The sequence below is a fragment of the Cladophialophora bantiana genome, assembly GCF_000835475.1.
Source record: "Cladophialophora bantiana CBS 173.52 unplaced genomic scaffold supercont1.28, whole genome shotgun sequence".
Lineage (NCBI taxonomy): Eukaryota > Fungi > Ascomycota > Eurotiomycetes > Chaetothyriales > Herpotrichiellaceae > Cladophialophora > Cladophialophora bantiana.
In genome coordinates this window covers 219,995-247,793 of record NW_015971602.1, presented here as the reverse complement: position 1 = coordinate 247,793, position 27,799 = coordinate 219,995, and the positions used below count along the sequence as shown (strand labels likewise).

Sequence of the window (27,799 nt, the reverse complement as noted above, 5' to 3'; positions counted from 1 at the left end):
ATTGTAACATCGTTTCCTATGGATACAGTTCCATTCATTCTTGGAACTTCATCATCAGAGTGGCGTTCCGTCGATGTGGGCACAGATCGCCGGAATCTCACAGACAGTTATTGTTTGAATGATGCGGAATTCTGGCTGGCTTGGCACAGCTCCAGCAAGGTCCACGGAAAGGATTCTGTCGATTGGCATGAGCTTTGATGATTTCCTTCGTTCCTAGGAGTCGTGAAGAGAACGACAGCACTAAAAACGGCCCAACAGTTCCCTCAATGTAAGAGGAGGTCGTGATAACTTGGAGTGTGGTCTGCTTCTCTTCACCCTTGAGCCATCGGCGATCTAACCGTGGTAGAATTTAGGGAGTAATAGATATGTCGATTCGCCTGTGTCACTGGCGACCGAGATCAACATAATCTGTAGCCTGGGCCTGAAAATTCTAGATCTTGTCGGGCCGCCTGTCAAAACGCCTGCTCCGTTACTTTGTTGAACACGCGTGCTAAATTGATGGCGAATCACCTAGACTGATCCTAGATTGTTTCAAGCTCTGCGGAGGAGTGAAAGCTGTGTTTATTCGTTACCGCCTTGCATTTTAGGTTGGAGCGCGAGAAGGAGCGAGTCGCCGAGGCTGAGATTTTCGGGAAGCCTCGTTCTCGGAAGACTTTCTTTATCGCAGTCGGCTAAGTAGCCTAATAAAGCAAGTATTAGTTTCCGCAAGGCAGCATCTTCCCCGCATTGCTCCTTGCTCCTCGGATTTTCTTTGACGGTCGCACTACTCCGCCTATGCTCTTCGTCTTTTGCATTTCCAATCCTTGGTTGAAGTTTTGTAATCTTCTGTGATATAATGAGCTGACAGTGGCTTCAGTGTGGTCACAAGCTCAGCGCGCAGCTTTTCGAACATTCTGTCAAGCTGCCACCTCGACGCAATGCCTCAGTTGCTGAAAATCGGAGTGTCCCAATCGCACACCCTCTCGTCCCTGCAAGAGACTCTATCTGCCCTCCGTGAAACCACCCAGTCGGCCGCCCAGAGGGATGTGTCCATCCTTCTCTTCCCCGAGGCCTACCTAGGCGGATACCCGAGAACGTGTTCCTTCGGCGCAGCCGTTGGCGCACGCACGGACCTGGGCCGCGATCAGTTTCTTGCCTACGCTAAATCTGCGGTGGATTTAGGGGACACCCCACAAGGAGCTGGAGATGACTGGATCGAGCGAAAGCTGTCAGTAAACAAAGAGACGGGCCGAAGAGGGGACGGGACGAGAGAGTTTCTCGAGGAAGTTTCACGAGAGACAGGTGTGTTCATCGTTACTGGGCTCATCGAGAAGGCAGGAGGAAGTCTCTATTGTGCAGCGGTATATGTCGACCCTAAAAGAGGGGTCATAGGGAAGAGAAGGAAGATCATGCCGACGGGTTCGGAGCGACTAGTGTGGGCGCAAGGTCAGCCATCCACACTAAAGGCGGTAGCTACCACCATTAAGGGAATCAGGGTGGTCATGGGATGTGCTATATGCTGGGAGAATTTTATGCCCCTATTACGCTACAGCCTCTACAGTCAAGGCGTCAATCTATGGTTGGCGCCTACAGCGGATGCGAGGAATACGTGGGAACCACTGATGAGGACTGTTGCTGGGGAGGGCCGCTGTTTCGTTCTCACAACCAACCAATGTCTCAAGAGGAAGGACTTGCCTACTTGGATCACGGGCGATCCGAGGGAATGGTTGTCAAAACGGTCAAAGCACGAGTCGGAAACGTTGATGAACGGCACTACTGCTCCCGACCACCATACCGTGACCAGTGGCCGGAGATTGTCGATGACACGCACGGAAGAAAATCACGAGATAGCATGGCGCTGCAAAGACGCTCCGATCGACGAAAGCAAGCCTCTCCACAACGGCGAAGAGTTCGTCTCCCGGGGCGGCGCCTGCATCATCAACCCGCTAGGCCAGACCATTGCAGGGCCGGTCTGGGAGAAAGACAACGAACTCGTGTGGGCGGAAGTGGACTTTGATGACTGTGAAAGGGGGCATTTAGATTTTGATGCTACGGGTCATTATGCGCGCCCGGACGCGTTCAAATTGACTGTAGAGGGGCTGGAGTTGATCCCGCCCCCTTGAACCGAGCATATAACCCATATTAGAAACATGGAAGCCAAAAAAATGCATTAACCTACACGACCAGATGGGACTTGAGATGAGGAGCCCAAGTATTTGTGACGCCTTCTTGCTCCTCAAGGTGATGTAGAGGTCGATAAATATCCCTCAAAAGAGGCATGAATACCTACGCCTCTTATCATGTCTTGTCTTGCCGCATAAATTACAATAGCCCACCACTGACGCCCACATTGGGAAGATGGAATCGTACTCAAAGATCGGCAAGTTTGTTCTTGTCTCGTGCGTGCATGCGCGGTCCTCCGCCCAGGGAGGGAGGAGGGGGACAGCAAGCAGCATCCAGCTCAAGATCAGGCAATGGTCCAGATCTGCAGATCGAGCGAGGTAAGAGACGTACATATGTACACATACACACACCCCCCCTTCTCGGTCAGAGGACTGAATCAGGGGGAGGGACAAAAAAAGACGAAGGTCGTGGGTCGCAGACGAGCAGACAGGGCGGGAGGGAATGAGTCGGTCGAGGCGCATAGTCACGAGAAAGCAATGAACTGCCTCTTTGAACAGTATTCGTTGGAGGGAGTATAGCTCGACTCACATTGTTCCTTTTTCCCGTCACCCGTTTCATAGGTGAGGGCATCGTCAATCCAACCCGGCCGCCTGCCCACATTCACAAACCCTCCCCGTGGCAAGAGAATTCCCCGGCACCGTTCGTCTTTAAGGTTTGACATGCATGGCAAGGCAGAAGAATCAATAAGCCACTCGTGTCCTCATATCTGAAATTTTTCTCTCAATCTCCCTAACACTTCGATCCAGCTCTCCTGCAATCACTTGTTTCTTGTCGTTCGGCAGTAAGAAAAAGGTCTCGCACAGGTCGCCATCAATGGTGCCTTTCGAAGGCGCATAGTATGATCGGTAGATCAGATGATCTCTGCCCAAAATCGGGGGGTTGCCATTGCTCGACGCAAGTTGCATCTCCAGGGACTGGAAGAAGTCGACGTCTTCACGACTCACAAACGGAACGAGCATTCCAAGCGTGCCCTGAAACCCGGTCCAAAACACGATATCTCGGCCGCCGGCCACAAGACTTGTCTTTTGAATGCTGGTGGGAATGTCACCAGGGAAGTAGTGCACCATAAGACTCAGTCGGTTGGGAGCGCCGTTGAGGTATGCCCGTTCGTGAATCAGATGCGCGCCCGAGCCATCCTCATCTGCCTCTTCAGAAGCTTTGGTCGGACAACGCAGCAACCAGAGATTGCCAAACTTGTCACCACCTGCCACAGTTTCGTAATCGACCATTGCGCAACAAGTCGTCCAGCGAGCGATGACATCGTCGGCAAAGGGAATGAGCTTGTTTTCCTGGTATTTGTATACACAGTATGACACGCTCTCTTGAACGTCGCTGACAATAATTCTGCTTCCCTGGGTCTGTAGACCAACAATGATATTCGGCGTTGCTTGCACTTGGCATTTGCGTAACATCTGTTTCATTCCAAGGTCATAGATTCGCAAATCTGCTCCGATGCCTGCTAGGAGTCGGCCCTGGAAAGCAAGAAGGGCCGTCGGAGGATGCTCCACTTTCGTTTTGTGAATGAACTCGAGCTCCTTGCCGTCTTCATGGAAGCGATAAACGTGTATGAACCCCGCAGAGAATGAACGAGGACTGACCACCAGGTCCTTCGCCGTCCCAACAACCAAGAAGGTCTCATCATCTTGACCTGCAAATGGGGCCGCAGTAATGCTGGTGGCACATTCATTGTCCTCCAGCTCGAGTGTAAAGACAACAGATTTGGTCGTAACAGGGTCGACAACTTGAATACATGATGCCCAGTGACCAGTCCCGCGAGGATACCCAAACTCTTCAGGAGGGAGTTGGACCGCATCCCCATTGACTGCAGTGGATTCTGCAAGCAGTTTCGTCCTCGTGGCTGGGGCAAGAACGTTGTTATCGGCCTCGATGACGTAAAATAATGGATGTTCAGGATGTTTGACGAATTTCCTGGGCGTATATGGAAGTGGGATATTCTCTTGCAGTAGGTTCCGAGAGAGATCTTCGATCGTGAATATCCTGGTGCAAGAAATTAGAGAAGCCCGAGAGACGAAGTTTTGAGCAAGTTGCGCTTTCAAGACCATCAGAAGGAACAATTGGTTGAGTTTTGGAGTCCGCATGAGTCATTGACTCTCGGAAAGAGCATAGTTATGGTTTCATCACTTTGAAAAGACCTTGAGGTTTGGTAATAGGACTCACCTTAGATTCTGCCCTTGGATGCCCACCATACCTTCAGGACATTGCTCGCTGGTGAAATTCCAGACATACTGTAAACCGATGTAGTCAAGTGGCGTTAGCATGAAGCCGTTCGTCTGCGTGTCAGTGTATCCAAGCCACGAGCGTGAACTCAGTGCCATTACAGCATTCTGGCCTTTCACCGAAACGCGGAAAAGCTTCACCGGTTTCAGACCTAAGAAGCGGGTCCGCGTATCCGAGAGCTCGCCACTTATCTCATCCAGGACTGTCCGTAGGTAGACGCCAGAGTAGAGTCCAATATGAAGATATAATGTACTTCCGCCCGACGTGGAGTCTGCCATGGCCATTATGGATAGTGCTGAAGGCGCCGAGGTCAACGCCTGTACCGATTTGTTTTCGAGTGTGGAATCGGGATCCAGGCTTAATATCCTGACGGTCGAATCGTCGCACCCAACAGCGAGGAATGAGCTTCGAACCCGACCTTCGGGCACTTCTCCAAGCGATAGACAAGTCACCGTTCCAGTCATTTCTCTCCGCTCGTCGTATTCTGCCAGAGATCCATCGCTGTCCATCTCGAAATAGACAATTTCGCCTGAACTGAGAGCCACTGCCACCTGTCGCTCGTTTGTGGTAGCAGCAACAATGGATCGATGTTGGGGGGCAGGCCATTCATTAACCCGCTTGTCTGCTCGAATATGCCGAATACCCTTTGGATGTATTTGAATCAAAGCATCTTCGCCCAGCTGCTGCACGGCCAGGGTTGGAGCCGTTGAAAGGAAACCTGTGTCTGTGACTTCTTCCACTGTTTCTCCGATACTAAGCACCAGGGTCCCAGTGCGGAAAGACAGCACGATATAAGCGTCGTACTCATCTTCTCTGGTCAACTTGGTGGTCCAAACAGCCTCAGGCTTGTCCGGAAGTTCCGACTCCACAATCTCTGAGACTGAGAGGCCATGCTTCAGAGTCTTAAAACTGCTTCGAGCACCCGACCCACATATGGAATAAATCTGCGGCGCGTCTTCATCCAGGAGGTTCGCAACTTTGCAGTCGAGTAACGGATTTGCGGCGTCAATGCTTTGTACAAGGTTGAGATTTGAAAGAGGTCGTACATGAAAATACGCTGGTGTGTAGGCTTCTGTTGGATCTGAAGGGAAATCTTCACTGGTGAATTCTGTCTCGTCATCGTCGTCCCCAAGCTTTTCAAACTGGTAGAAATGGTGGTTGCCGTTCTCGCTGCTCACAAACAAAAACCCACTCTTCAAGATAAGTAGACTGTTTGCCGCAGGAACTGTGTCGAAGTACTTCAGTTTGAGTGCCTTTACCTCACCGGTGGGCTGCCCATTGTCATCTTCCACCATATCTATGGTGACTTTGAAGAGATCACCGTCCTCGGTTTGCAAAAGCAAGAAAAACTGGCCCTTCATCTTGTGCATAACTCCTGCCACGATGTGTCGTTTGCGCTCGGGATTCTCAAGCACACCTCTTCTCCTTGGGATTGGCACACGAAATGCCTCTTGATTTGAGTGTCTGTACGTGATGTTGTCCTCACCGCAGACGAGAACGCCGCTGGGTCCGTCAGATCCACCCGGAACCTGAAATAACTTGGTCGCGCTTCTTGCTACGGGCTCACTCCATTTTCGAACCACATGGTTGAGGCCGAGGTCAAGCTCGTAATAAACCAGGAGCTTTTCCACCTCTTCCAGAGCCTGGCCACTAGGGTCCTGATCCACTTCGGTGTAGTCGACCTCGAGTGCTGCGAATATAGGGTTCTCGTACCCGACGTCAAGGGCTATGCATTCAAATACCAACGTTTGAGGTTTATGGGCCTCGAGTGGAGAAGAAATGGTCAGCTCGGCTTGGGCATTCCGATTCAAGACGTAAACCAGCTTGTTCTTTTCGACGGACGCGATCAGACACGCACGTCCTTTCGGATCGACCGCAAGATATTGACCGGGAATGACTCTTCGAATGCCCGATTTACCGTAGGTCTCGAGATGTACGCGATGAAAACGATTCTGGTCGCGGAGATATTCGAGGATGGTGATGCGCCCTGAGTCCGAGCCGACAATCAGATAATCTACTGGTATATTAGTATGTGTCGGCCGACGAAAAGACGATACTGACCTTTGCTGCTCCCAGCCAGTCGAAAGGCTGCCAGGGACCTGATGATGCCGAAGCAATCCTGGGTGAACAGAGGGGAGATTTTTCCCTGCGTAGGGTCGGGTCTGTGGATGGTGAGCTTAGAGCCCGATGCTGTGATGATCTGTTGCTCTTTTGTACCGGCAAACTGACCCAAGACTGCTTGAGTGATGGCTGAAGGCGGCTGTATAGTCAAGCTATACATGAACATGGAGCTCGTCGTCGCCATGGTGGGCACTGGATTGAGAAGACTTCGGGGTGCTTTGTCGTATGTCTTGTGGTTCTAGGAAACGTCCAGTGGCATGGCCGCTGGCATTGTTGAGTAGTTCCGTCCAGAGGACTCTATAGGAGCGATCTTTTCTCCTTCAATCACAGACTCGGGTCGTCAAAGTCGCCCTGTCGCTGTGTCGCATTTCGCAGGCAGACTGAGTGGCCCAAAAAAGTTCAAGCTGCCACTACAAGGAACTGCCAAGATGAGTAATGAAAACTGGTCGCAGGTGACTCCACTTTAGGCTTAGGGTGATGCCGCCCTATTCAGGGCTCGGCTCACCTTCTACCAAGGACTCCCAAATCTCCAAGGTCTGACCTGAGTATTTTTAATAGTCTTTAGGATCCCAATCGGGTTCCCGCTCTATTACTTAAGGCACTGCGCCGTGAGGTAGAGAGAATAGCTTAAGGGCATAGTGTGAGTAGACTCTCCGTTCGGACCAGTCGACGATAGAAGGAGGTAAGGCTCTTTGTTGTACACAGAACAGCTGTGGATCTGTCTGCTTGATTGTGTTCTGTCCCCCTGGCTATTCAGGGAGACTCTGTCTGTTTATATACACTTTGGCCTGTGATCTGAAGGCCATTCCTAAAACCTCCTATTCCGTCGCCATCCTATCACAGGTCTGCGAGAACAACGATGTCGAGGTAGGTGCCGCAGTTGGTGAAACGTCTCAGGTGGAGTGCCAAGGTGACGATCTCGTGACCCTGTCAACTCCCTTCTCTTATGGCAAAGACGCATTCCGTCTTGTAATCGCCCGGTCGTGCACAGTGCTATTCTGGTGTATGCATGTTCTAGGTCGTTCTCAAGGACATTTTATCGTCTGGAGGTCTTCCCTGTAGGCATGGCGGATAGGAAACATAGCATCCTATTCCCTCCGTGACCCTATTCTGTGGCTCTTGGCGACAAAACTTGAGAGCCAAGCGCTATGTATGCCACCGGGGAATCGGAGCCTGCCTTGATGGGACTCCATTTTCTCCACGACTGCTAGAGAAATGCCGGTTGTGAAAGATACAGTTGTGTTTCCACATCGTTGAGTGGTCTCCGTTCCTCGTGAGTAGTATACAGCATTAGTCTTTGCACGGATGAGTGCATTCATACCCCCATAAATCCGTCACGTTCAATCAGCATTCCAGCCTTGTCCGTGAAGCCCATATGATATATCGGGTGGCAGCTCGAACCGCCTGTCGCGAGTCCACCGTCTCCTCATCTCCTCCCACTTTCTGCTCAATCCAACCTCTTTTACTGCTCCAGGTCGCTCCGGGCTAGATTTGAACCCTTTTCATGCTCGCTGTCTTCTTCTGTCGCTTCGTGTCGCCTCTTTTCCTTTCCTTTTAGTCTTTTGAATTCATAGCATAGGCTGCAAAGAAAAGCCATGCCGCACAAAGCAGTGGCTGCAATGAATACTGATTGCAGCGAGTTGTTGTATAAATTGATGAATACGGGCAAGTCTTCGGCAGGGACCAGTTTGCGAAACTGTGTTGCCCCCTGCTCAATGACGGCGCGAATGTCGACCCCTGGAATTGTCTGCTGGCTTTTCTCGCTCAACAAGTCACCTTGCAGCACAGTGTTTCCAACAGAGACGAAGATAGCACCACCTAGGGATTGGGATGCGATAACTGCGGCGGTGCCGATTGGGACTTCTTCAAGACGTAATGTGGCCTGTACAGCACTGAATCCTTGCTGAATGGCCATACCCAGGCCAACCGAAATAAGGAATTCATAGCCCACCCAGCGCGCAGCAGACGTGGATTGGCTGATCGTTGTCAGCAGACCTGCACCGACGGTGCCAATTGCGCAGCCTACAATAGCAGGAGAAGCAAAGAGCCCGGTCTTGGAAACGAAAATCCCGGCCAGCAGGGAAAAGAAGGCATTTGCCACCAAGTACGGGATCATGTCGACGCCGGACTGGATGGCTGACGCGCCCTTGACAGCTTGGAACCAGATGGGCAGATAATAAGAGTGGATGAGGATGGCACCATAGATGAAGAAAGCCACACCACAACCGGCAGCTACCGATCTCTTGAGGACGATGCGAGGAGGGATCAAAGCAGCATCCCCCAACCAGATGATCCAGGCAATAAACACTAAAGTCGTCGCGCCAAATCCGCAGAGTAAGCCGATGCAGCGCGCATTTGACCAGGAGTATGGTGGCTGTATGGAGAACTGCTGAGCCAAGAACAGCATCGTCGTGGCACCTAGCAGGATGATGTTGCCGATGATGTCAAGCTCCATCACTCGTTGCTTGAATGAGGGACGGCAAGATTCAGCCTTGAGAGTTCGACGTTTAAAGCAGAAAAACACGGTGAAAAATGTCACCGCTCCGATGGGAAGATTGATCCAAACTTATAGAAGGAAAAAAAGTCAGCCAAGATATTTTTTGGGTCGTTTTCCTTTTGTTTTTGGAAAGAGAAGATGAGAATGCTCACAGCACCAACGCCAGCCAACGCTATCGGTAAATGCGCCTCCTAGCAGTGGACCACAGATCGCACCAACGCCGTACAGGATGCCCACGCCGGCAAAGAGAACGGGTCGACTTTCCAATTTCACTGAATGTGTCCCGATGACAAAGGCACCAGTCAGCAGTCCAGCACTCCCTAGACCTTGAATTGCACGGCCGATGATCAAGGTGTCTGACGACGGAGACAAAGCAGCCACTAGGCTCCCGATGCCGAAGATGGCCAGGGCAACCAAGAAGGAGGACTTGGTCTCAAAAGACGTGTAGATCCTGCCGTAGAGAGGCTGAAAGGCAGACGCGGTGAGTAAATACGCGCTGCCATACCAGCCGATGTCGTCGTATGAGTTGAAGCGAGCACTAATGGCAGGAGTGGCCTGTTAAAGTCTCAGTCCAAGAATGGAACGCTAAGATTAGGACAACGTACCGTGGTTATGATGGTCCTGTCCAAGGAGACGCTGAATATAGAGAGGCAAATGCCCAGGATGATCGAGGCAAGAGCAAGCGGGCCAGGGTATTTCACAGTGTCGTCGTCCGCAGATGCGCCCGCACCTTGACTCAAGACTTCCAATGACTGGTCAGATCCCACTGCTTCTTGAGGCTCAATACTGGAGAACCCAGATACCGAGGAAAGATTATATTTCTTCTTCGTCTCCGATATATCGAGACCGGTAGCGGCGATATCCTTTTTTGTAGTTTTTGATATGGTCTTAGACATGTCGTCGTCTTGTCCTCCGGAAAATGCGGGATACCGCGAGGTGGCAAATGTGATGGCGTCCTCACCGTCGTAAGGTGGACGCGGCAGGGCATTCAGCCCTTCCTGACTTCTGCCAGACTCGCTTCCGCTTCGAGAAAATATACGACGCGAGGACGCAGAGCTGACAGTGTCGTCAACACTTTCCTCGCGACAAGTATCACTGCCTTGAGCTAGGTGCGCAAGATTGAAACCACCCATGGTTTTCCCAACTTTTCTTCGTTCGAGGACTGGTTCACAGAAATCCGGTCCACGTTCAGCGCGCAAAAACAATCGCACTCTGGGTCGAAAACGGATTTTCTTCTACGATGCGGATGATGAGAGAAAGATAAGCTGGACATCTTGACACGTTACATGGAACCAGGGTCCCGGTTTTGGTGGTCATGAGGAATCCACTCGCCCTGCTTGTTTTGACGATCGTCACGATGATGGAGGACAACGAAATTGTCCGTAATCAGCCTGCTGTTTATGTTATTGCCGAATGAGTTGGCATCCGCATACTCTGCTGCTAGGGTGCTGTCGAATTCAATGCCAGATTGGTGCATTCAGGCTTGGGATGGTGGTTGCATTTCAGTGTGGGCCAGCCTGTAAATGCGTGTATGTCACTGACTACAAGCCACTCCAGAATTGGTTTGTAACCTAACCAGGTCTTTTCCATGGCCTTGCTAATCACCAGAAAGCATAACTCTCTTGTTCCTGCGTCTCAACGCTTGGTCTCCGGGGAACCGGGGAGGGGAAACTCACCTTGCCCTTGCATTCGTGGAAGTTATGTCAATCCCGACGCCAAAAGATCTTACATGGTTTGCCCAAAGCAAGCATTCATGACAGGCATAAGTAGACTAGTCGCGACCCACAGATCTACAAGTGACGACATTTAGGTTAAGATTATTTTAACTAGCGCGGCCTTATTTTGATTCCATTCAACTACATCGGGACAGGACAATCCGGGGGTTTAAAATTTTCCATATTTTAGTATTTTCTACTACTGCTCTGAGAAATCCCCAAGGTTGTTGGTTCTGTATCATATAAGTTGATACGGAGAAAGCTTGCCCAGCTGTGCGAGAGTCGCAACAACGCCTTCAATACCAAATCCGTCATAGTGTCGTCCAAGCGCAACATCACCCCGGAATTCGTTCTCGAGCCCAATTTGATTAGCAAGGAGACTCGCTTGTTGCAAACCGCGCAGTCGCTCTGCCTCAATAGCCTCACGCAGCGCTGATATTTGCTTCCCACCCGCCGTTGCGTCGCGACCCGACTTCGGTAGCAAATTCGAGGCTTCCAACATCTCTTGCGGTCGAATCGTGATGCGACCGTTTTTGAAGACGATCTTGCTTAGCATCGAAGCCCTGATGGGAGATTGGGTCGGTCCGTTGGCGTCGGCAGTGCCCTTGGTGAGTGATGCAACCTTCTGCTTTCCATCTTTGGGTCGTCGTTGCCGGTCTTGGTGAGGATACAGAGAACAGTGTTGGGGCCCGATCTTGGATCCTCGCGTGACGAAGTGGGTGACGATGTACACCCACTTCTCATCCCACGAGAGGATCCTCGTCCACATATCGTACGTCTCATACGGCGACAGCTCCTTCTTGAATGTGCAACTCACAGCACCCAGCGCGACTGTGAATTGGCTCGACGGCTTCCCACTCAGGCCGTTCATGGTCGTACTTCCTCGGATTTTAGCAATGCCATTCCCAAACATTGTAGTGATTAGGTGAGCTCGCGCAACATCGGTATCGGCAAAGTATGTGCTGTTGGACTTGTGGCCCAAAACGTCGATTTCCATCAGACAAGCTTTGGACGATGTGATGAGCGGTTGGAAGAGTTGTTCAGGAGTGACGTCGCGCTTTGGCCTTTGAGATCGCAGAACGAAGCGGACTGCATTGAGGATGCGTAGATGATAGATAAACGGGAAGACCTTGAGGTTCACCAGAACGAGCGTCAATGCTGACAGTTTCCAACAGTGATCCCATGTAATAAGGCGACAGAGAAACGCCCATGTTGGAACCAAGACACCGCCGACAAAAGCATCAGAGCCGTTGTCATCAGACACAATTCTCATAAATATCGTCGAGGCGTATTCCAAAGTAGAGTTGGCCATGGTCAAAGCCTCATTCACTGTCACCTTCTGGCGCTGCCGATTATCATAATTCAATGGGCTTTTATGAGATTGATATGTAGCTTAGTTTTGGAAGCGGATGGACATTGCACGAACGCTGATATAATAGGGGCTGAAACACGCTGGCGGTTTCTATCTCGTCAGTGGCCCTCTGACCGTCATAGTGGTTCAGCTCTTGCATAGTGCAATCTCGTTTCCTAGAACGCCAGCTATTAGGAGCGTCACTACTGTGATCCCTAAGGGGAGAAGATGGCATCAATCTATCGCTCAAAGCCTTGCAGTCAGCTCAGGTAGAGACTCTACTTGGGGACTTTGGTGGAGAATCTGCATGGGTGACCTTCCGGTGGGGAACCGGCATGCATGAATGACCTTTGCTCTATGCTATGCTAGATCAACTAAGGCCTTCTGTATCTAGCTAAGGTGCAGGTGCTATTGGTGTCAAATCATGTCGATTGGTCGCCCCTCACAACTGGAAGAACCATTTAGGGGAAAGCACCGGTGCAGATGGAATAGACTGTTGAAGAAGATTACGCAAAACCCTTGTTTTCCCCAATGGATGATCTATCCTACTTGTTCAAACAAGTGCTGTGAAGCAGTGCAGCTCAGGACGCTTCAACCATACCCCCCGAGCCCCCCGTCATTATTATAATGCCAATGCTTGTCTTGCTGGATTGTTCTTCATCTAGTAGTGTTCCTCAATTCATGCCTATCGAGGTTGTGATACGACCAGAACTCTCTGTGCACTCAAAAGAGATCTTGGCTAGTCGCTGCGAGACAAAGCTAATAAATTTTGGACATCTTTGCTACGGATAAACATAGGAAACAGTAGTACATACGACAATTTGGGGTCCACCAACTCCGACAGTTCGACTTCCATATCGTACACCCTGAGATTGATAACCATTCCCACCCTTGCTTGATCCAGCTCACCATTGACTCTCACCTGTAGTCAAAGTCCTCGGGCCACACAGACACCCTTAATTGCTCGTCGTCTCAACGATAGCGGTAGTGGCCATTTTCAGAAAATCCGCCGTCAATTCGGTGGTCTCTGAGACTGTGGGAAGCCCTGTCTTCGCTGCCTTTTTCAATGCTCTCTTCACAGATGGCTTCTTGTACGTCGAAAAATAGAACATAATAAAGAGTACCAAGTAGGAAGAAATGATAGCACAACCTGTGACAGCAGCAACTTCTTGCTGTGCATCACCGCAGCTTCCGCTGTGAGGTAACCATGGCGCGTAGCTGTCGGCGAAATACGTGTAGCAGGCGAAGTAAATGAATCCTGGAAGCCATCAACATCAGCAAAGGTAAATCGGCCTCTCACAATCGAGGCTTTCTTACCCAAATCCAACACAAACTGAGTGATCTGGAACATGGTAATATATTGCTTCCACCATACTTTCACGCCTCGGGCAGATTGAGCGTAGTACCTGAAGGCAGGTTAGACGCTGGCTGCACCGGTGTTGAGCCAAAACTTACCAGTACATCACGACATGGACTGCCAAATTCAGTGTAATTGGAACCCAGGAGACAGAAGTTCTTCCGACCAACTGCGTGTAGCATAATAGAACCGTCGCACCATGGTGATATGTATGCAGAAAAGTAAGCGGCTTCTTCTTCAAAACCAAGAAGACAGTGTCGAGCAATTCGAGATATTTGGTCAAGTAATTCAGGTAGTACAAGACGAGAAGCTGCTGAGACCATCCCGCCTCACCGCAGATTCCATCGTACAACCCATTTTGCCATAGCGCCGGCACCAGCTGTTGTGCAAAAAGAAGAAGAAGAGCCCCAGATATCGCGGTGAGGTAAAAGTTGTGGATGATGAAGAGGTTGTTCAATTTCATCGGTGCCTGATTCCGCATCAACTCGCGACCGCCGAAAATGATCACGTAGTAAGCCAAGATGAAGGCTGCTGTCTCTTCGAAAGTTGACATGGGAGTTTGACCGGGTTCAAAGCGGAAATCTTTGGTTGAAGACCCCGTAATCGTGCTGAAAAACCGATCGAAAGTCGACCATGGATCGACTTTGGGTATGGCAGGTGTGACAACGATGGTGTCCTGCCATTTTGGCAATGGAGTGGCCGTGGCCCAGTATGTCGAATTCAAGAACTTCATGGTTGATGCCACAGAGAGGAATCACGAACTCGATAAGGAAACCCCTCACGAGTTAGTAGCACAAGCAAGAAGAAAAGGATGATGGGAGCAGAAGAAGTCCTCAGCATTTGAATAAAATGTCTCCAGGCCCATGAGCCCCGGATCTCGCGATCCTTCATCAGCCACCAGGATCATACTGCCAGCCTGACACCCAAATTATGACGTTCTCCAAAAGCTTGAGTTCTATCACATGAAGGTCTCAGACATCCATCGACGCTCCAAAGCAATGGCTGGAGCTGGTGGCTGACGGTGGTGGAGGTCTGGCTGCAGGAATACCATTGACCAAAGTGTTTTTCTCTAGATTGATATCACTCAGAATGTCCTCAAGACTCCTACACCAGGGCCTCCACGGCTGGTGGCCGGATGTCTCAAGCTTTAATTCCGGATGCAGTCGAGGACTGGGACGGTAGTGGACCAATATTGCGAAATCATCCTGTCTACGCTGAACCTGCGCAGTTCGATGGCCTGAGGATGGATGAAGGTACTGGTGAGATGTCCGTTGTTGGAAATGGATCTGCGAGGTCGATGTGGGTGCATTGTCAATCTTCCAGCCACCGACCCACTTGGTCCCCAGAATGTAATATAACAGAAGCTATCATACTTGATTAAAGGATGTCACTGCCTGGTACCAATACTCAGAGGCATGTATGTTATCCCGGCAAAGATCTCCATGACAACTGAAATCGAAGGTCATTAGAGCCCGAATAGACACCGATCTCGGGGATGAGAGATCGAGATGGTTTCTCCCCCTATTTTCTCATACCAATTCGGTCTTTCCATGGTACATACTTGGACTTGGTGAGCTGAAATCAAAAGCTCCAGGTTGAAATATTCAACCTCAAGTCTTTCTTTCCTTCTCTGGTTCACTCTTGCTGTGAGAGCTCATCAAAGATGGCCGTTCAAGTTCGATTCTTCCCCTTCCTGGGTTTCACGGCAGTCGTTGCCCTGGGAATTGCCAAGTGCTCAGAATCTATCAGTATCGGGGCAGCACTGAAAGTCCTGCTGCCGGTTGCGACGTTTCTCTATACCCTGTACTACTCTTGGATCTATCCGTGGTATGTCTCACCATTGAGACATATCCCAACGGTTCCAGGATTTCCTCTCTGGGGTCACTTTTTTACCATTATCACGACCGAGTGTGGTGTGCCCGCACGCGAATGGCACCAGAAGTATGGCCCAATCGTCCGGTATTTCTTTCCTTTCGGCAGCGAAAGGCTCTCCGTTGCAGAAGACGATGCCATCAAACACATGACGGTCAGAAACCCGTACAACTACCCCAAACCAGAACGCGCAAGATTATGGATGATGCCTATTCTCGGCGAAGGTAATTACAGACCGTATCTGCTTTTCTCTCTTTCTAACGAGAAGCTAGGCGTTCTACTCGCCGAGGGACAGACACATGTCCTCCAGCGCAAGGCGCTTACCCCGGCATTTTCCATCACTTCTATTAGATCACTAATGCCTGTATTCTGGGCCAAATCTTTGCGCATGGCGGAGCTCTGGGAAAATGAGATGGCGGCGGAAAAGACCTCGACCAAGTGCTTTGAGGTATTGGAATGGCTAAATAGGACCACTTTGGACATCATCGGCCGCGCTGGACTAGGTACCGATATTGACTCCCTCGACAATCCTGAGACCCCTTTGCGAGACGCATATCGACGCTGCTTCGACTTCAGTCTTTCGGCACGAATTATCAATGGCCTTGCAGCTTTCACCAGTCTTATCCGTCTGGTCCCCGCACGTTGCAACCGTGATATCGCAACGGCACGAAACATTATCCTTAGTCGCGCTTCAGAGATCCTCGAGGAAAAGCAACAAGGCGTTATATCTAATAAGCAAAGCCGCCCGAGAGATATCATCGGACTAATCGTCAAGGATAATATGGCAGCAAGCGAGGAAGACACACTGTCACTGGAAGCGATGCGCAACCAAGTGATGACTTTTCTTGGAGCCGGGTAAGATCCACACGCACTTTGTCGGATTGATACGAGCTGACCATCCGTTAGCCATGATACAACGGCGACTTCGGTGGCGTGGACGCTGTTGCTGCTTGCCAAAAATCCAGACATCCAAGAGAAATTGCGCGAAGAGATCCGCTCACAACTACCTTTTCTCTTCAATCCCAAGTCTCGAGCGAACAGTGACAATATTGAGAAAGCCGATGTGGACTTACTCCCGTACCTTGAAGATGTCTGTAAAGAGTCCTTGCGCTATATTCCGTCTATCCCCATGACTGTCCGAAAAACAATCGAGGACGACACACTCGGAGGATACTTCATCCCAGCTGGAACCACGATCTACCTGATGGCGAACACCATCAACCGTCTCCCCAACTACTGGGGTGAAAAAGCTGACGAGTTTGACCCATCTCGCTGGCGGAATCTGCCCACTACATACACGACAAATGCGTTCATGACTTTCTTGCAAGGTAGGCCTCACAGTTTCATACGCGATACGTCATTAAGTTGGCTGACAACAACATGTAGGGCCGCGCGGCTGCATTGGTCGCAAATTTGCAGAAGTGGAAATGAAAACCATCTTGTGCTCTTTGCTCAGCAAATTTACATTTGAGCAAGATTTGTCAGTCCAGGATCCCGAAGAGTTGAAGATGTGGAGGCTGGTCCTGAGGCCTAGGGACGGTGTGAGCTTGAAAGTGTCACTCTTGGAGGATGAAGCAAAGCATTAGGTTGGCCTGCAAATGTGAGAAGCAGAGGCATTGGGATATGTGCGCCATCGTAGATGGAATGCTGGCTTGCCAAGCCAGAGACTGGTCTTGTGGAAAACTTGTTGTATTATATCAAATAATTACATCATGTCACTGTACGGGGATACCAAACCTCCAGCTGCTGATTGGCTCAGGACATTCTCATCTATTACGCAGAGAGAATGAACCCGCACCAAAGAAGCCATAGGCGTCCCCTGCAGATGGGAACTGCATTAACTCTGCTCGTAATCCTATCTTGACAGAGGAGAGGTTTGCGAGGCTGCGGTCCTGAGTGTAGTGGAGTATGTGGCTTTTGTTTAAACTTCAATATTCCGCCTCCGAATGCAGGTACATTAAACCTTCATACCCACCATCCCAGCCCCACTTCATATGTCATATAGCCCGAGTTAACAAGGGAGAGGTTTATAGAGTAGCTATCCCAAGAGCAGTGGAGTATGTGGCTTTGTTCAAACTTCAATATTTCACCTCGCGACGCTGGTAGGGAGCACATCCAAACCTCCGTGCCCGCCAATTTAGTTCCGTTTTCGCATGTCATCCTGCCTGAGTTGACATCATTGATAGTCCATAGTTCTCCGGCCCGCTAATTAGGCAACAGTTAGTGACATCTCATTATGCTTACAAGAGTACGGAGTCGGCATTGCCCCCTGATTTTCCCTTCATACCACCCATAACTGGGTAGTTGGCGTGAGCGCCACAAGCACAATACATCGACGGCCTTCGCTGTTTAACAAGGGCAAAATCCTGATTCAAGCCAGAAATGTCTTGCTCAAAGTGGCGTTTTATCTACCACAGGATTTAGAATGCGAATCGGAGGACCTCGTACACCGATGCAGCTGTCCTCGATCATTGATAGCCTTGGAGGTCTCCCTTCACATCCGAGAGATGGTTGAGTCTTGCACTGCGGCCGGATCTCCCGTACTTTGTTGGCAGCCATGATGTTCTTCGCACTGTTTCTCTTCATTCTTGTGGCACTTTTGTATTATAAGATTGCCTCAGTCATTGTTCGGAGACAACGGAATGAAGGCAAAGCGGCGCTGCTTGGATGTGCACCACCTCCAAGCGCCCCTCGAAAGGGCTTTCTTGGAATTGGCACCCTCCTGGAAAGCATCCGAGCAACTCAAGAGGAAAGAGGGCCAATCTGGATGCATGAAAGTCTGAACTCGATTGGCAAAACAGTTCACACGGTCAGAGCCTCAATCTTCGACTACGAATTAATCATCACAAGAGATACGCAAAACGTCAAGGCTATGTTCAACACGCAGTCGCAGGACTTTGACATTGGGCTGCATCGTGAAAAATGCTTCAAATCTCTGCTGGGTCCCGGAGTGATGACCAATCGACAAGAGAAATGGAAGCATTCAAGGCGTCTTGTTCAATCGCAATTCGCCAGAGACAATCTGGCGGACCTCGACCTCTTCCAGGGACACCTGAACGCACTATTGCGAAGGATACCAGTATCCGAAGATTGCTGGACAGCAAAGGTTGACTTGTCTCCCTTATTCTTCAACTTTACCTTGGACACCTCGACAGAATTCTTGTTTGGCCAATCAGTGCATACATTGAGCCCTGAAGAGCGCCTGGGTACGTTATCATGGGATCACGACGCCCCTGACCTCACAAGATTCGGATACCATCTGGATGAAGCCAAACGCATCATCGATAGGAGAGGTGCTCTAGCCAAATACGGCTGGCTCCTCTGGGACAATGCCTTTCCAGATCACTGCAAAGCTGTTCAAGGCTGCGTTGATTATTTCATCAAACAGAGGCTTGATCGTGGCTGGGACGAGCGCAAAGGGGATGAAAAATCCAAGGGACGGGCGAAATTCATCCTTCTTGATGAACTTGTCAGCAAGACCAAAAACCCTTACGAGTTGAGATGCGAGCTGCTGAATGTCCTCCACGCAGCAAGAGATACCACAGCATCACTGTTGGGCTGGTCATTCTACTTCCTGGCGCGATATCCCGACGTATTTGCGAGACTCCGGAAAGAAGTGCTGGATGCCTTGTCGGCCGAACCGAGCGTCCAGATCACCTTTGCTCAGCTTTGGTCTTGCAAGTACCTGCAGTGTTTTCTGAATGAGATTATTCGCACGGTTGGCATTGTCCCAATGAACGAGCGCGTGGCCGTCCAAGACACCACACTCCCCTGTGGTGGTGGGCCTGATGGACGAAGCCCTGTGTTTGTGCCGAAAGGAACTCAAGTGCTTATTCCGACCTACTCAATGCAGCACCGTGAAGACATTTGGGGTGTTGCCGTCGACGAGTTCAAGCCGGAAAGATGGCAGGATCGCAAATTCGGGTGGGACTTCATTCCTTTCGGTGGAGGGACTCGCCAATGCCTTGGACGTAAGTTGTTTCGAACTTGGCACCGAATGTGCCATCGTTGACTGTAACACAGAACAATTTGCCCGGACCGAAGCAATGTTCACGATTTCGAGAATGCTACAAATATTTGACAAGATCGAAAATATGGAAGCGCCAGGGCCGATCAAAATGCATCAGACGATTGAAAACAGGAGTGGAACAGGGACACAGGTTCGGCTGCACTTGGCTTCTTCCTCCTTCGAGAGCCTTTGCCAAGGGAGTAAAACCGGGACTGAACTGAGCTTGGGTGAGCCATATGACCTTGGTTTGGGTGCTGAAAGAGGAGAGAAAATGTTGTGAAAGTAAGCGAAGGGGCAACTATATAATTGAGTAGCAGGCAGGTACGGAACGGTCGTCAATCTACTGTGTTTGTTGTAGTCGTCCTAGAGGCTGTCTGCTAGACTTCTCCCCATGCTGGAAACTCCTCGCCGTCGACTGTGTAACTTATATTACTATCTACCCTTCGCCATTAAAATGGTCCTTCCACCTTTCAGCTACTCTCTGCTTGATCTGAAGTACAATGTACTCTCGAACATGCTCCTGCCTTCATCTCCACTGCTGGCCCTAGCTCAAACTTGAATCTCTCATCAAGAGCCTTTGATCCAAGTCTGTCGCAGATTCACGAAGCTCTCATTGCTGTTCAGAGCTGCGAATTCCATGTAAACCGTGGGCGGGGTTGCACTATGCACCGTGCTCATTCTATGCTAATGGTGTACTTGTTGATCTGCGCATCATGCTCCCGAAATAGGTCGTCGTCCACCCTTGCCTGAAGCGTCCGCAACTCCAATAGGGCCCCCGGCTGCTTGTGTGCGCTGATGGAGCCGATGCTGTGGTGTGTCCCTGGCGCCTTGTCCACACTTCTCGACAGCACAAGAGCGCGGCCTTGGAACAGGTCGAACCATTAGCGCTCATCTCTCAATGTCCCCGGGTGCTTCTTGCAGCCACTCATGTGGACTGCCTTCATAGCGTATCTTGAAAGGCTCAACCTTTGGCCGCCTCACTTTTGCGTCTCCACCCGCTCTGGAGAGGGAAGGTGAAACCCGACTTCTGCTAGACGGCGACCAACACCGAAGTTAGAGGGCCATCCCAGCGGATCTCACATTTCTCTTCTGCGATCGAGGGGTAAGGCCCGGTTGTGTCTCCAGGTTCTGAGATGGAGCACGATGCGGAACATAAATAGCTTTGTAGACTAAGCACACCCCCTCTGACAGAGCCATACGTTCCCTGAAGTCGATGGATATGCGGATGTCGACGAGATCGATCGGTTTCTCCTTCACGTCCACCCACATAGTGTCACTGTTGGTCCCGCTGCTGTCAACGGATGCCCCCCTCCATGACAAGAAGCTGAGATCTTGCTGCTTCGCCTGTCCTTCGGCCGCGAACCACCCCAGCTAGTCTGAGATATTGCAAAACCACAGCCCAGCCACGTAATCGTGGAGGTAGGGTCTTGCGACCTGGCCAGCCGTTCAGCAACCCCTGCTATCACCGTCAGCTTGTCTTGCGGATTGGTATCTGCATGTTGCGCCACGCCGCGATACCTCAGAAGGGGTACCTGAGGTCCTTCACCCTTGGCGTTTTCAGGTTGACCAGTGAATTCTTGAGGCTCAGCAACGAATACGCCGAGGGCGCGTACTCCGGCCAGACCTCCAAGTGAGAAGCCTCGTAGCACTCCCACGAAACTTATCACGTCAAAAATGAAGGAGTCCGGGCGGTATCAGGCGTTCTTGGAGAACCCAAGCCCGCCGATTCAGGGGATTCGTCCAGATCATCCAGGAAGTCGCTGTCTCTCCAGTCATAGCCAAGTGTAAATTCCGACCGATCATAGCAAGACCAGAGGGGAGTGATACAATAGGGTAGATGTTGGAGCGAACTGCGCTTGCAAAAACAATCCTCATGACAATTGCTGTCTGCGGCTGCCTTGATGGTGATCAGAGCCCACGGCAAAGGTCTCACTCATTTTCACCAACGCGCGCAGCCAGTCTGTCTGGTCGTCTGCGGTTGGCTGGACAATACACAGGGCGTCGATCCATAGGACTTCATCCTTCAAAGCTATCGTTATGGATATCGCTCGTCTGAAGGTCATTGAGAATCTGGTAGTTGATATCCCATTCTCGTATTCATCAAGGTTCGATTTGGCCAGTTGCACCGGTATACCACCCCATTGATGACTTAGTGTCACGTAGGGCTCTTGAAAGTCATCTGGTACGGCAACGATGCGAACTCGGCTGTAGTCCAGGGAGTCCGAAACGTCAAGGGGATGCCCGAGGGTGGCTGAATGTTTGTATTGTTCCTACACGAGTTTGCATGTTTTATGAAGCGTTTTGCAACAGAGCTCCAATACTTCAAGAGCCGAACGATCCCTAATACCAAGTGTTCGTCTGGAGCGGAAAGGCAAGGGCCAAGTCCGAATTCACTGATAATGTCTTTTCATGCCGGGTTTGAGGAATTATGGAAGTCTGCAGGCCCGGCAAATAGAAGATCCGTCAAGTTCTCTAGCCCAAATCCACAATGTAGTGTAACGCGTGCCCTGTACAATGCGCTGATCGACGACAACCCAAACTGCCACCGCTCTTTATAAAGGGGCAGAAGTTTTTTCCCCTTATCTACCTTGCTTTTGCACTTGGTGAGGGGACCCTAGAATGATGTTGCAAGGTGACAGCCTTCCTCTGCGGAGCGTGAGAGTAGCTGATATATAAGCATGGTGGATGCGCGCCCTTTCAGCGACCTTCCAGATGGAGCGGTTCTTCTCTGTAAAAGGAACCCATTCCACATTCGAATCATGACATTGACATAACTTACACAGCCGCTTTAGTTCTGGAGCTTCCAATCAGCCATGATCAAGTGCTAGAATGTTCGGGTTCAGCTATCGTGAAAGGCATCAAGCCGATGAGATGTGCGAAGGCGAGAGGAGCGTGAGTCGTGTTGGTTGCTATGATAACAGCGGCTTGGCGGCAAGGGCGGCACGTGAGCTTCGAGCACTTTTTATGCATCTTTTGCTGCCAGGACCGAGCGGCGCCAGCGGCGCTCGATGGGGCAACTGCGCCGAGAACCAGCCTCCTGATGCTCTCCGTTAGGCACCCGGCCCCCCAAGGGCACCCAGGAGTCCCTTGGCTGCCCTGTCCTGGGTCCCCCCCCCTCAACCGCAGGCCACAGGCCACAGGCCAGAGGGCACCTGTGATACGGCAAATGAGTAGCTAGAAAAGCGCGGGCGCAACTGGCTACGGGAGACGATCGACTTCGTCACTCTTGCCTTCGATCCATCAGCCAGGTGGTCAGTCTTGGTCAGTTTCTCTGTTCTACCTGTTCAGATATCTTGACATGCCACTCTACCCACTTGCACATCGCTGCTAGTCTTACCTCCTCCCTTCTCCCAACCGCCCTCAGGAATCATCAACGCTTGACTTTCATCGCTTCCTGCGTATCTCTGGTAGATCGATTATCGAGCCGACTGTCTTGTCTCGAGCTCCGCTGTCTGGTCTGAGCTTCGCCGCTCTCACCTATCACAATTACAAATCCACCGAACTGAAAAACCCTTGCCTGCGCGGCTTCCCAACAATGGCCGACGCTGCTGGCGCTGAAGATGCCACCGTCACCTTCCACGTCAAATCCTCGGGCGCCCAGAAATGGACGCTGACCCTGCCTCTGTCAACCACGACCATCGAGCTGAAGAACAAACTCGCCTCAGAAGAATACGCCAATGTCCCAGCATCGGCTCAGCGGCTGATTTACAGCGGAAAGGTGCTGAAAGACAATGACACCCTGGCCTCTCATAACGTGAAAGAAGGCAACACCATGCATCTAGTTAAGAGCGCCGCTAGCAATCAAAGACAGAACCCCGCCACACAATCTTCTTCGACCTCCACTCCTTCTTCGGGGACCGCATCGCAAGGCGCCACGGGGGTACCTCAAAACCTGGCATCAGGCACTGGGAATGATCCTCTGGCGGGTTTGACGGGTGCCCGGTATGCGGGATTTGCACAGCTGCCAAACGCTAGCATGTTCCAAGAAAACCTCACGCCCGAAGACTTTCTGCGCCAGTTGGATAACCCCCACTTCCAGCAGATGATGCGTGAAGCCATGGGCAATCCCCAGGTCCAAGACATGATCATCAATCAGAACCCGCACCTCAGAGCGATGGGACCCCAGGCGAGACAAATGCTCAATTCTGACTACTTCAGATCCATGATGACGAACCCTCAAATGCTTCGCGACATGATGCAAATGCAGCAACAGATGGGGTTAGGTCCTTTCGGCGGCGCGGGCAGAGAAGGGGCCTTTCCAGCACCCGGTGTCACCAACACCACGGAACAGGGTACGGCTGGCGGCAGCCCTCAAAATGTACCATCCAACCCGTTGGGACTACCCTTCCAAAATCAGCCCGGTCAGCCTCCCCGGGGGGATCAGCTGCTCGCCCTTCTGCAGTCATTGAGACAGACGACTCGAAGCCTTTCTGATGCATTTGGCGATCTCAATACCAATGCGACAGGAGCCCGAAATGCAGAAGCCGGATCCAACAACCAAGAAGCTAGTGGTCAACAACCGCAAATGCCCGGGAATACACCATCCCAGACGCAGCAGCCGGCGAACCCGTTCGCGGCACTGTTTTTGCCGCAAGGTCCCACAACTTCACCTGGTGGGCTCAACCAGTTGAGAGATGAGAACAACCCGTTTACTCAAAATCCAGCGCTCATGCAACAAATCCTACAAGAAATGTGGGCTAACGAAGGTGGCGGAGATATGGATAATGGCGGGCTGTTGAATCTACTCGGTGCAGGCCGGCCAATGTCACCACCGGACAACCGACCGCCTGAGGAGCGATATGCGCAGCAACTGCAGCAATTGAACGAGATGGGTTTCTATGATTTCGACCGGAATGTTCAGGCACTGCGAAGAACTGGGGGCAATGTGAACGGCGCAATAGAATACCTGCTCAGTCACCCAGCAGACTAGCATTGTGAGGGAGTATGATTTCCAGGATTTGTGATGATAGCATGGCGAAACACCTGCAACATGCGCAAACGATATCATTTGATGAGCGGCCTAGCTCGACATGTACAATGGATGCACTCTACAAGCAGGTGCTCTCTCGCATCATCTTGTGGTTCTAGCTGTTGTTTCTTGCATCGTCCCTCAGAATGCCGTGCTCGGGCCCAAGTCCTTCCTGGGAGCTATCAGGATTCTTTTTCCCGCTGAAGGTCGAAGACTGAGCTGATCGAAAAGTCTGGCCGGCCACCGCATCTCCACTTGCCCTGGCATTCATCTAGCGTCGCTTGAGCGAACTTGCAGAGGGCATGAGCATGGCCGATTGTAGGCAGCTGCTGTGCAATGGCATCAATGGCACTAATGACAGGTGCATTACCACCTTCGCTGATCCTGCTTCAACCCAAGGCCAGATCCACGCATAACTTCCTTCGCCCCTTTGCATCCACTTCGATGCCCCTTACTAACGCCACATCTAACAGACGTCCGACTCCCTGACACTTCAATGCACTTTGGACGAAGGGTCCGCAGCAGGCCTCTGCTCTCTGCAACAGCTCTTGACCGCTCTGGCCGCTCACAGCATTCTGTGTGAGTTTGCCAACATACAAATCCACTCTCACACGCTTGATCCACCTGCGATGTTGGGACTGGATGCCCAAGAACAAACTCTCCATGCAGAGCCCGTTACACACAATGAATAGCTTTGGCGGGGTGAGCAGCGGCCGAACTTCGTCGTGGATCTGGCGGCATGCCCTCAGGAGGCGGTTGTCGCAGCACATGTGAACGTCGAAGCCTTCAGAGCATCCGCCAGGGTGATTGAAGTTGCACATGCCGGGTTTCGAGGGACATTGGCAAGGCTCCACTTCAGTTGGACCGAGAACAAGGCGCCATATCTGCAGGCGCAGCTCGTACGGGAGAGTGAGAAGAGGAGAGATCATGATGTGAACGAGACTGGAGAGACAGCAGAGGATTGTGTGGTGGTCTGGTAGGGAATGAGCATCTTAGGTACTATATGACGCCAAGGGAGGTCTTATAAGCCCTGCTTCATCCGTTCCCTGTGTCAAGCAGGAGGAACGCACTCGCCACCGATCTTTTTTGCTGTTGGTTGATATCGATTCCCAACATCCATCATACGCGTACTACTCCCTATTCGCCCAGAAAGGCATTCGATGCGTCCTCGCCTGAGATCCATTGCTACGCTTAATCAGCCCTGAGAACGCAGATTCGCCGAATTCGGGGGCGCATACCGATAACAGCGGGACAGGTCAGCCGGAGTACGTGTGATGAGCTATCCAGAGCAGCCTCGTTGACGTAGGATGACTGATTCCAGGATTACTCACGGCATATTACAGGGAAACCAAGCTCCATCCAGTAATGGCTGGCTTGCGCAAGTCGTCTGTTTCTCTACAAAGCAACGGCCCAGGCGAGCCTTGTGGATGAGGAGTTTCGAGGGTCAATTATCTATATAGCAGACTTTCTTCTACTCCGTCCATACCTAGCAGCTGATGTAGAAAACTGCAACCTTTTGTCCTCGGCCCATCATTGTCATGTATGGGTCATATGTAGCGGTCAATGCGCACTAGTAGTAGTTGATAGTTCGCGATCCTCGGCTAATCCATAACTGTCTGATTCTCTGTCTTGTCTTTCTCGTTCCCGCTACTCGTACAATTTTCCTGGCTGTCTGCTTCGATGCTTTTTCTATTGTCTTACACATATAGCTATTTCCCCCGTCCTCCTCATAGCCGTCCTGATTCAAATCCGAGACCCATCTAGGGTATCCCAACATGAAATCCAAATCCCACCATATTTTGACATCTGCTCAATGGCCTCGTCCGTGTCTCTCAGCTGTTCAGGCTCGCTCTGCCCTGGTGCCCAGAGCTTTTAGCATCCGACGTCCCACGACGGGCCAGACACAGCCGCTTTCCCCTTGGTCTAAAGTCCCATTGGCTGTCTCTCGTGGATATACAAGCACGAGACTCAACAGCGAGTTCTACGGGGGCGAGAAGGGTGGCCGCATACGGTGCGACGAGGTGGCGGTGGGTGAGAGCGGCCACAGAATCGCAAAAGTGTACATTCAAAACAAGGAACGTGGCAATTCCATGAATACGCAACTGCTTCCGGCTCTTACGACGGCGTTCCGCCAACTGGCTTCAAAGAAGGATATCAGGTGCATTGTTCTCGGCAGCGACACTCAATCTCACTCGTTCTGTACCGGTATGGTGAGTAAATCGCCTTCGAATATCTACCTAGGGTAGAATTTGGTATTCTGTTTCGGTTCCAGCGGAATTGAAGCAAATGAGATGCGGGGACAACAATTGGCTGACACATGTGGGATATTTTTTTCCCCGAGGAAATACAGGACATCGCCGAAATGGCCAAGCTGGAAACCCCTGAGCAAGCTGAGAGCCTCATTACCAAGGTCTACGACGCGTGTCAAGCGATCCGCGAGTCCGACGTCGTCACCATCGCGCACATAGAAGGCCCGGTATTCGGTGCGGGTCTGGAGCTCGTTGCGTCGTGTGATTTTCGACATGCGACCGACACCGCTCGCTTCGCCATGCCCGAGGTCGAATTAGGGATCCCGTCTGTGGTGCAGGCGAGACTGCTGGCGAACATCATCGGGTGGCAGAAGACCAAGTATCTCGTCTACACCGGCGCCACCATCGACGCGCAGACGGCGGCAGATTGGGGACTCGTGGACGTTCTTTGCCCTTCGTCCGAGCTGGCTCTCGCGCAGACCATGCGCGCGGCGTCGAAGATTGCGGAAAACGGGCCCGAAGCCATGAAGGCCCAGAAACGCCTGGTGCGGCTGTGGGAGGAGCAGGATCTGGCCTCGGGCGTGACGGCGGGCATCGAGTCCTTTTCCGGCATGTTCAGGGACGGGGCGGTCGAGCCCAAGGAGTACATGCGAAGCTTCTTCGAGAAACGGGCCGCGCTCAAAAGGCAAGCAGCTGCCGCCCGACCTCAAGTAGAGGGAAGTGAAGATTGAGCGCAGTGATCAAAATAAAACTCGAGATGGGGTCCAGACGACGTATTTGTCTAAGGAGGCGGAGGAGGAGTTGCGCCGAGCAGGACATCTGGTTTTGAAGAAAAGAAAAAGAAAAATGGGAGAGGGACGGCCGGGCGAAACACACGGTGATTATGAACAGGCGAAAATTATCCGTGGCATCCATGCGGCGTCGCTTTGAGTTCTCCAAGGGTTAGTTTTGAGTCGGGTCACTATCTTTTGCGCGGGACCAATGGAAAGCGCACCCTGGATTCTGTCATGGCCCCTCTACAAGCGGGAAACGGGGGTCATCCGGGTCAGCAAATGTCATTCTGTGCAACCAGGAAAGGCTCCTCGATGATGCGCAGCACACCGCAGCCAACGGGGAGGCATTGGGAAGATGACATCTTGTGGTCCTGGGAAGGAGAGTCCCTGAACCTTTAAACCCACGACGTCGAGATATGGGGGTTTCAGACGACACAAGACAACGTGAACATATTGGGGAATACGGCCATTCCTGAGCCAAGGGG

General features: G+C 51.4%; 9 protein-coding genes across 9 annotated transcripts; 5 read left to right on the top strand and 4 right to left on the bottom strand.

The window, feature by feature from the left end:
- Window positions 1-917: 917 nt before the first annotated feature.
- On the top strand, window positions 918-2,102 carry Z519_12378 (uncharacterized protein; the record flags this gene model as incomplete). Its single annotated transcript, XM_016770084.1, has 1 exon — window positions 918-2,102. The coding sequence occupies one exon, from the start codon at window positions 918-920 to the stop codon at window positions 2,100-2,102; it is 1,185 nt and encodes a 394-aa protein (XP_016613750.1).
- Window positions 2,103-2,843: 741 nt separating this feature from the next.
- Z519_12377 (pre-mRNA-splicing factor rse1) lies at window positions 2,844-6,706 on the bottom strand (the record flags this gene model as incomplete). Its single annotated transcript, XM_016770083.1, has 3 exons — window positions 2,844-4,161; window positions 4,342-6,418; window positions 6,463-6,706. 3 exons carry the CDS (start codon window positions 6,704-6,706, stop codon window positions 2,844-2,846), a joined length of 3,639 nt encoding a protein of 1,212 aa, XP_016613749.1.
- A 1,278-nt stretch (window positions 6,707-7,984) lies between these two features.
- Window positions 7,985-10,152, bottom strand: Z519_12376 (uncharacterized protein; the record flags this gene model as incomplete). The annotated part of the gene is made up of 3 exons (XM_016770082.1): window positions 7,985-9,087; window positions 9,172-9,574; window positions 9,625-10,152. The coding sequence occupies 3 exons, from the start codon at window positions 10,150-10,152 to the stop codon at window positions 7,985-7,987; spliced, it is 2,034 nt and encodes a 677-aa protein (XP_016613748.1).
- Window positions 10,153-10,972: 820 nt separating this feature from the next.
- Z519_12375 (uncharacterized protein) lies at window positions 10,973-12,046 on the bottom strand (the record flags this gene model as incomplete). The annotated part of the gene is made up of 1 exon (XM_016770081.1): window positions 10,973-12,046. The coding sequence occupies one exon, from the start codon at window positions 12,044-12,046 to the stop codon at window positions 10,973-10,975; it is 1,074 nt and encodes a 357-aa protein (XP_016613747.1).
- Window positions 12,047-13,041: 995 nt separating this feature from the next.
- Window positions 13,042-14,175, bottom strand: Z519_12374 (uncharacterized protein; the record flags this gene model as incomplete). Its single annotated transcript, XM_016770080.1, has 3 exons — window positions 13,042-13,343; window positions 13,403-13,491; window positions 13,541-14,175. The coding sequence occupies 3 exons, from the start codon at window positions 14,173-14,175 to the stop codon at window positions 13,042-13,044; spliced, it is 1,026 nt and encodes a 341-aa protein (XP_016613746.1).
- Window positions 14,176-15,105: 930 nt separating this feature from the next.
- Z519_12373 (uncharacterized protein) lies at window positions 15,106-16,900 on the top strand (the record flags this gene model as incomplete). Its single annotated transcript, XM_016770079.1, has 4 exons — window positions 15,106-15,538; window positions 15,587-16,169; window positions 16,221-16,642; window positions 16,701-16,900. 4 exons carry the CDS (start codon window positions 15,106-15,108, stop codon window positions 16,898-16,900), a joined length of 1,638 nt encoding a protein of 545 aa, XP_016613745.1.
- A 971-nt stretch (window positions 16,901-17,871) lies between these two features.
- Window positions 17,872-19,603, top strand: Z519_12372 (uncharacterized protein; the record flags this gene model as incomplete). Its single annotated transcript, XM_016770078.1, has 2 exons — window positions 17,872-19,285; window positions 19,338-19,603. The coding sequence occupies 2 exons, from the start codon at window positions 17,872-17,874 to the stop codon at window positions 19,601-19,603; spliced, it is 1,680 nt and encodes a 559-aa protein (XP_016613744.1).
- A 3,255-nt stretch (window positions 19,604-22,858) lies between these two features.
- On the top strand, window positions 22,859-24,253 carry Z519_12371 (uncharacterized protein; the record flags this gene model as incomplete). Its single annotated transcript, XM_016770077.1, has 1 exon — window positions 22,859-24,253. One exon carries the CDS (start codon window positions 22,859-22,861, stop codon window positions 24,251-24,253), a length of 1,395 nt encoding a protein of 464 aa, XP_016613743.1.
- A 1,814-nt stretch (window positions 24,254-26,067) lies between these two features.
- Window positions 26,068-27,272, top strand: Z519_12370 (uncharacterized protein; the record flags this gene model as incomplete). Its single annotated transcript, XM_016770076.1, has 2 exons — window positions 26,068-26,502; window positions 26,643-27,272. The coding sequence occupies 2 exons, from the start codon at window positions 26,068-26,070 to the stop codon at window positions 27,270-27,272; spliced, it is 1,065 nt and encodes a 354-aa protein (XP_016613742.1).
- Window positions 27,273-27,799: the final 527 nt, after the last annotated feature.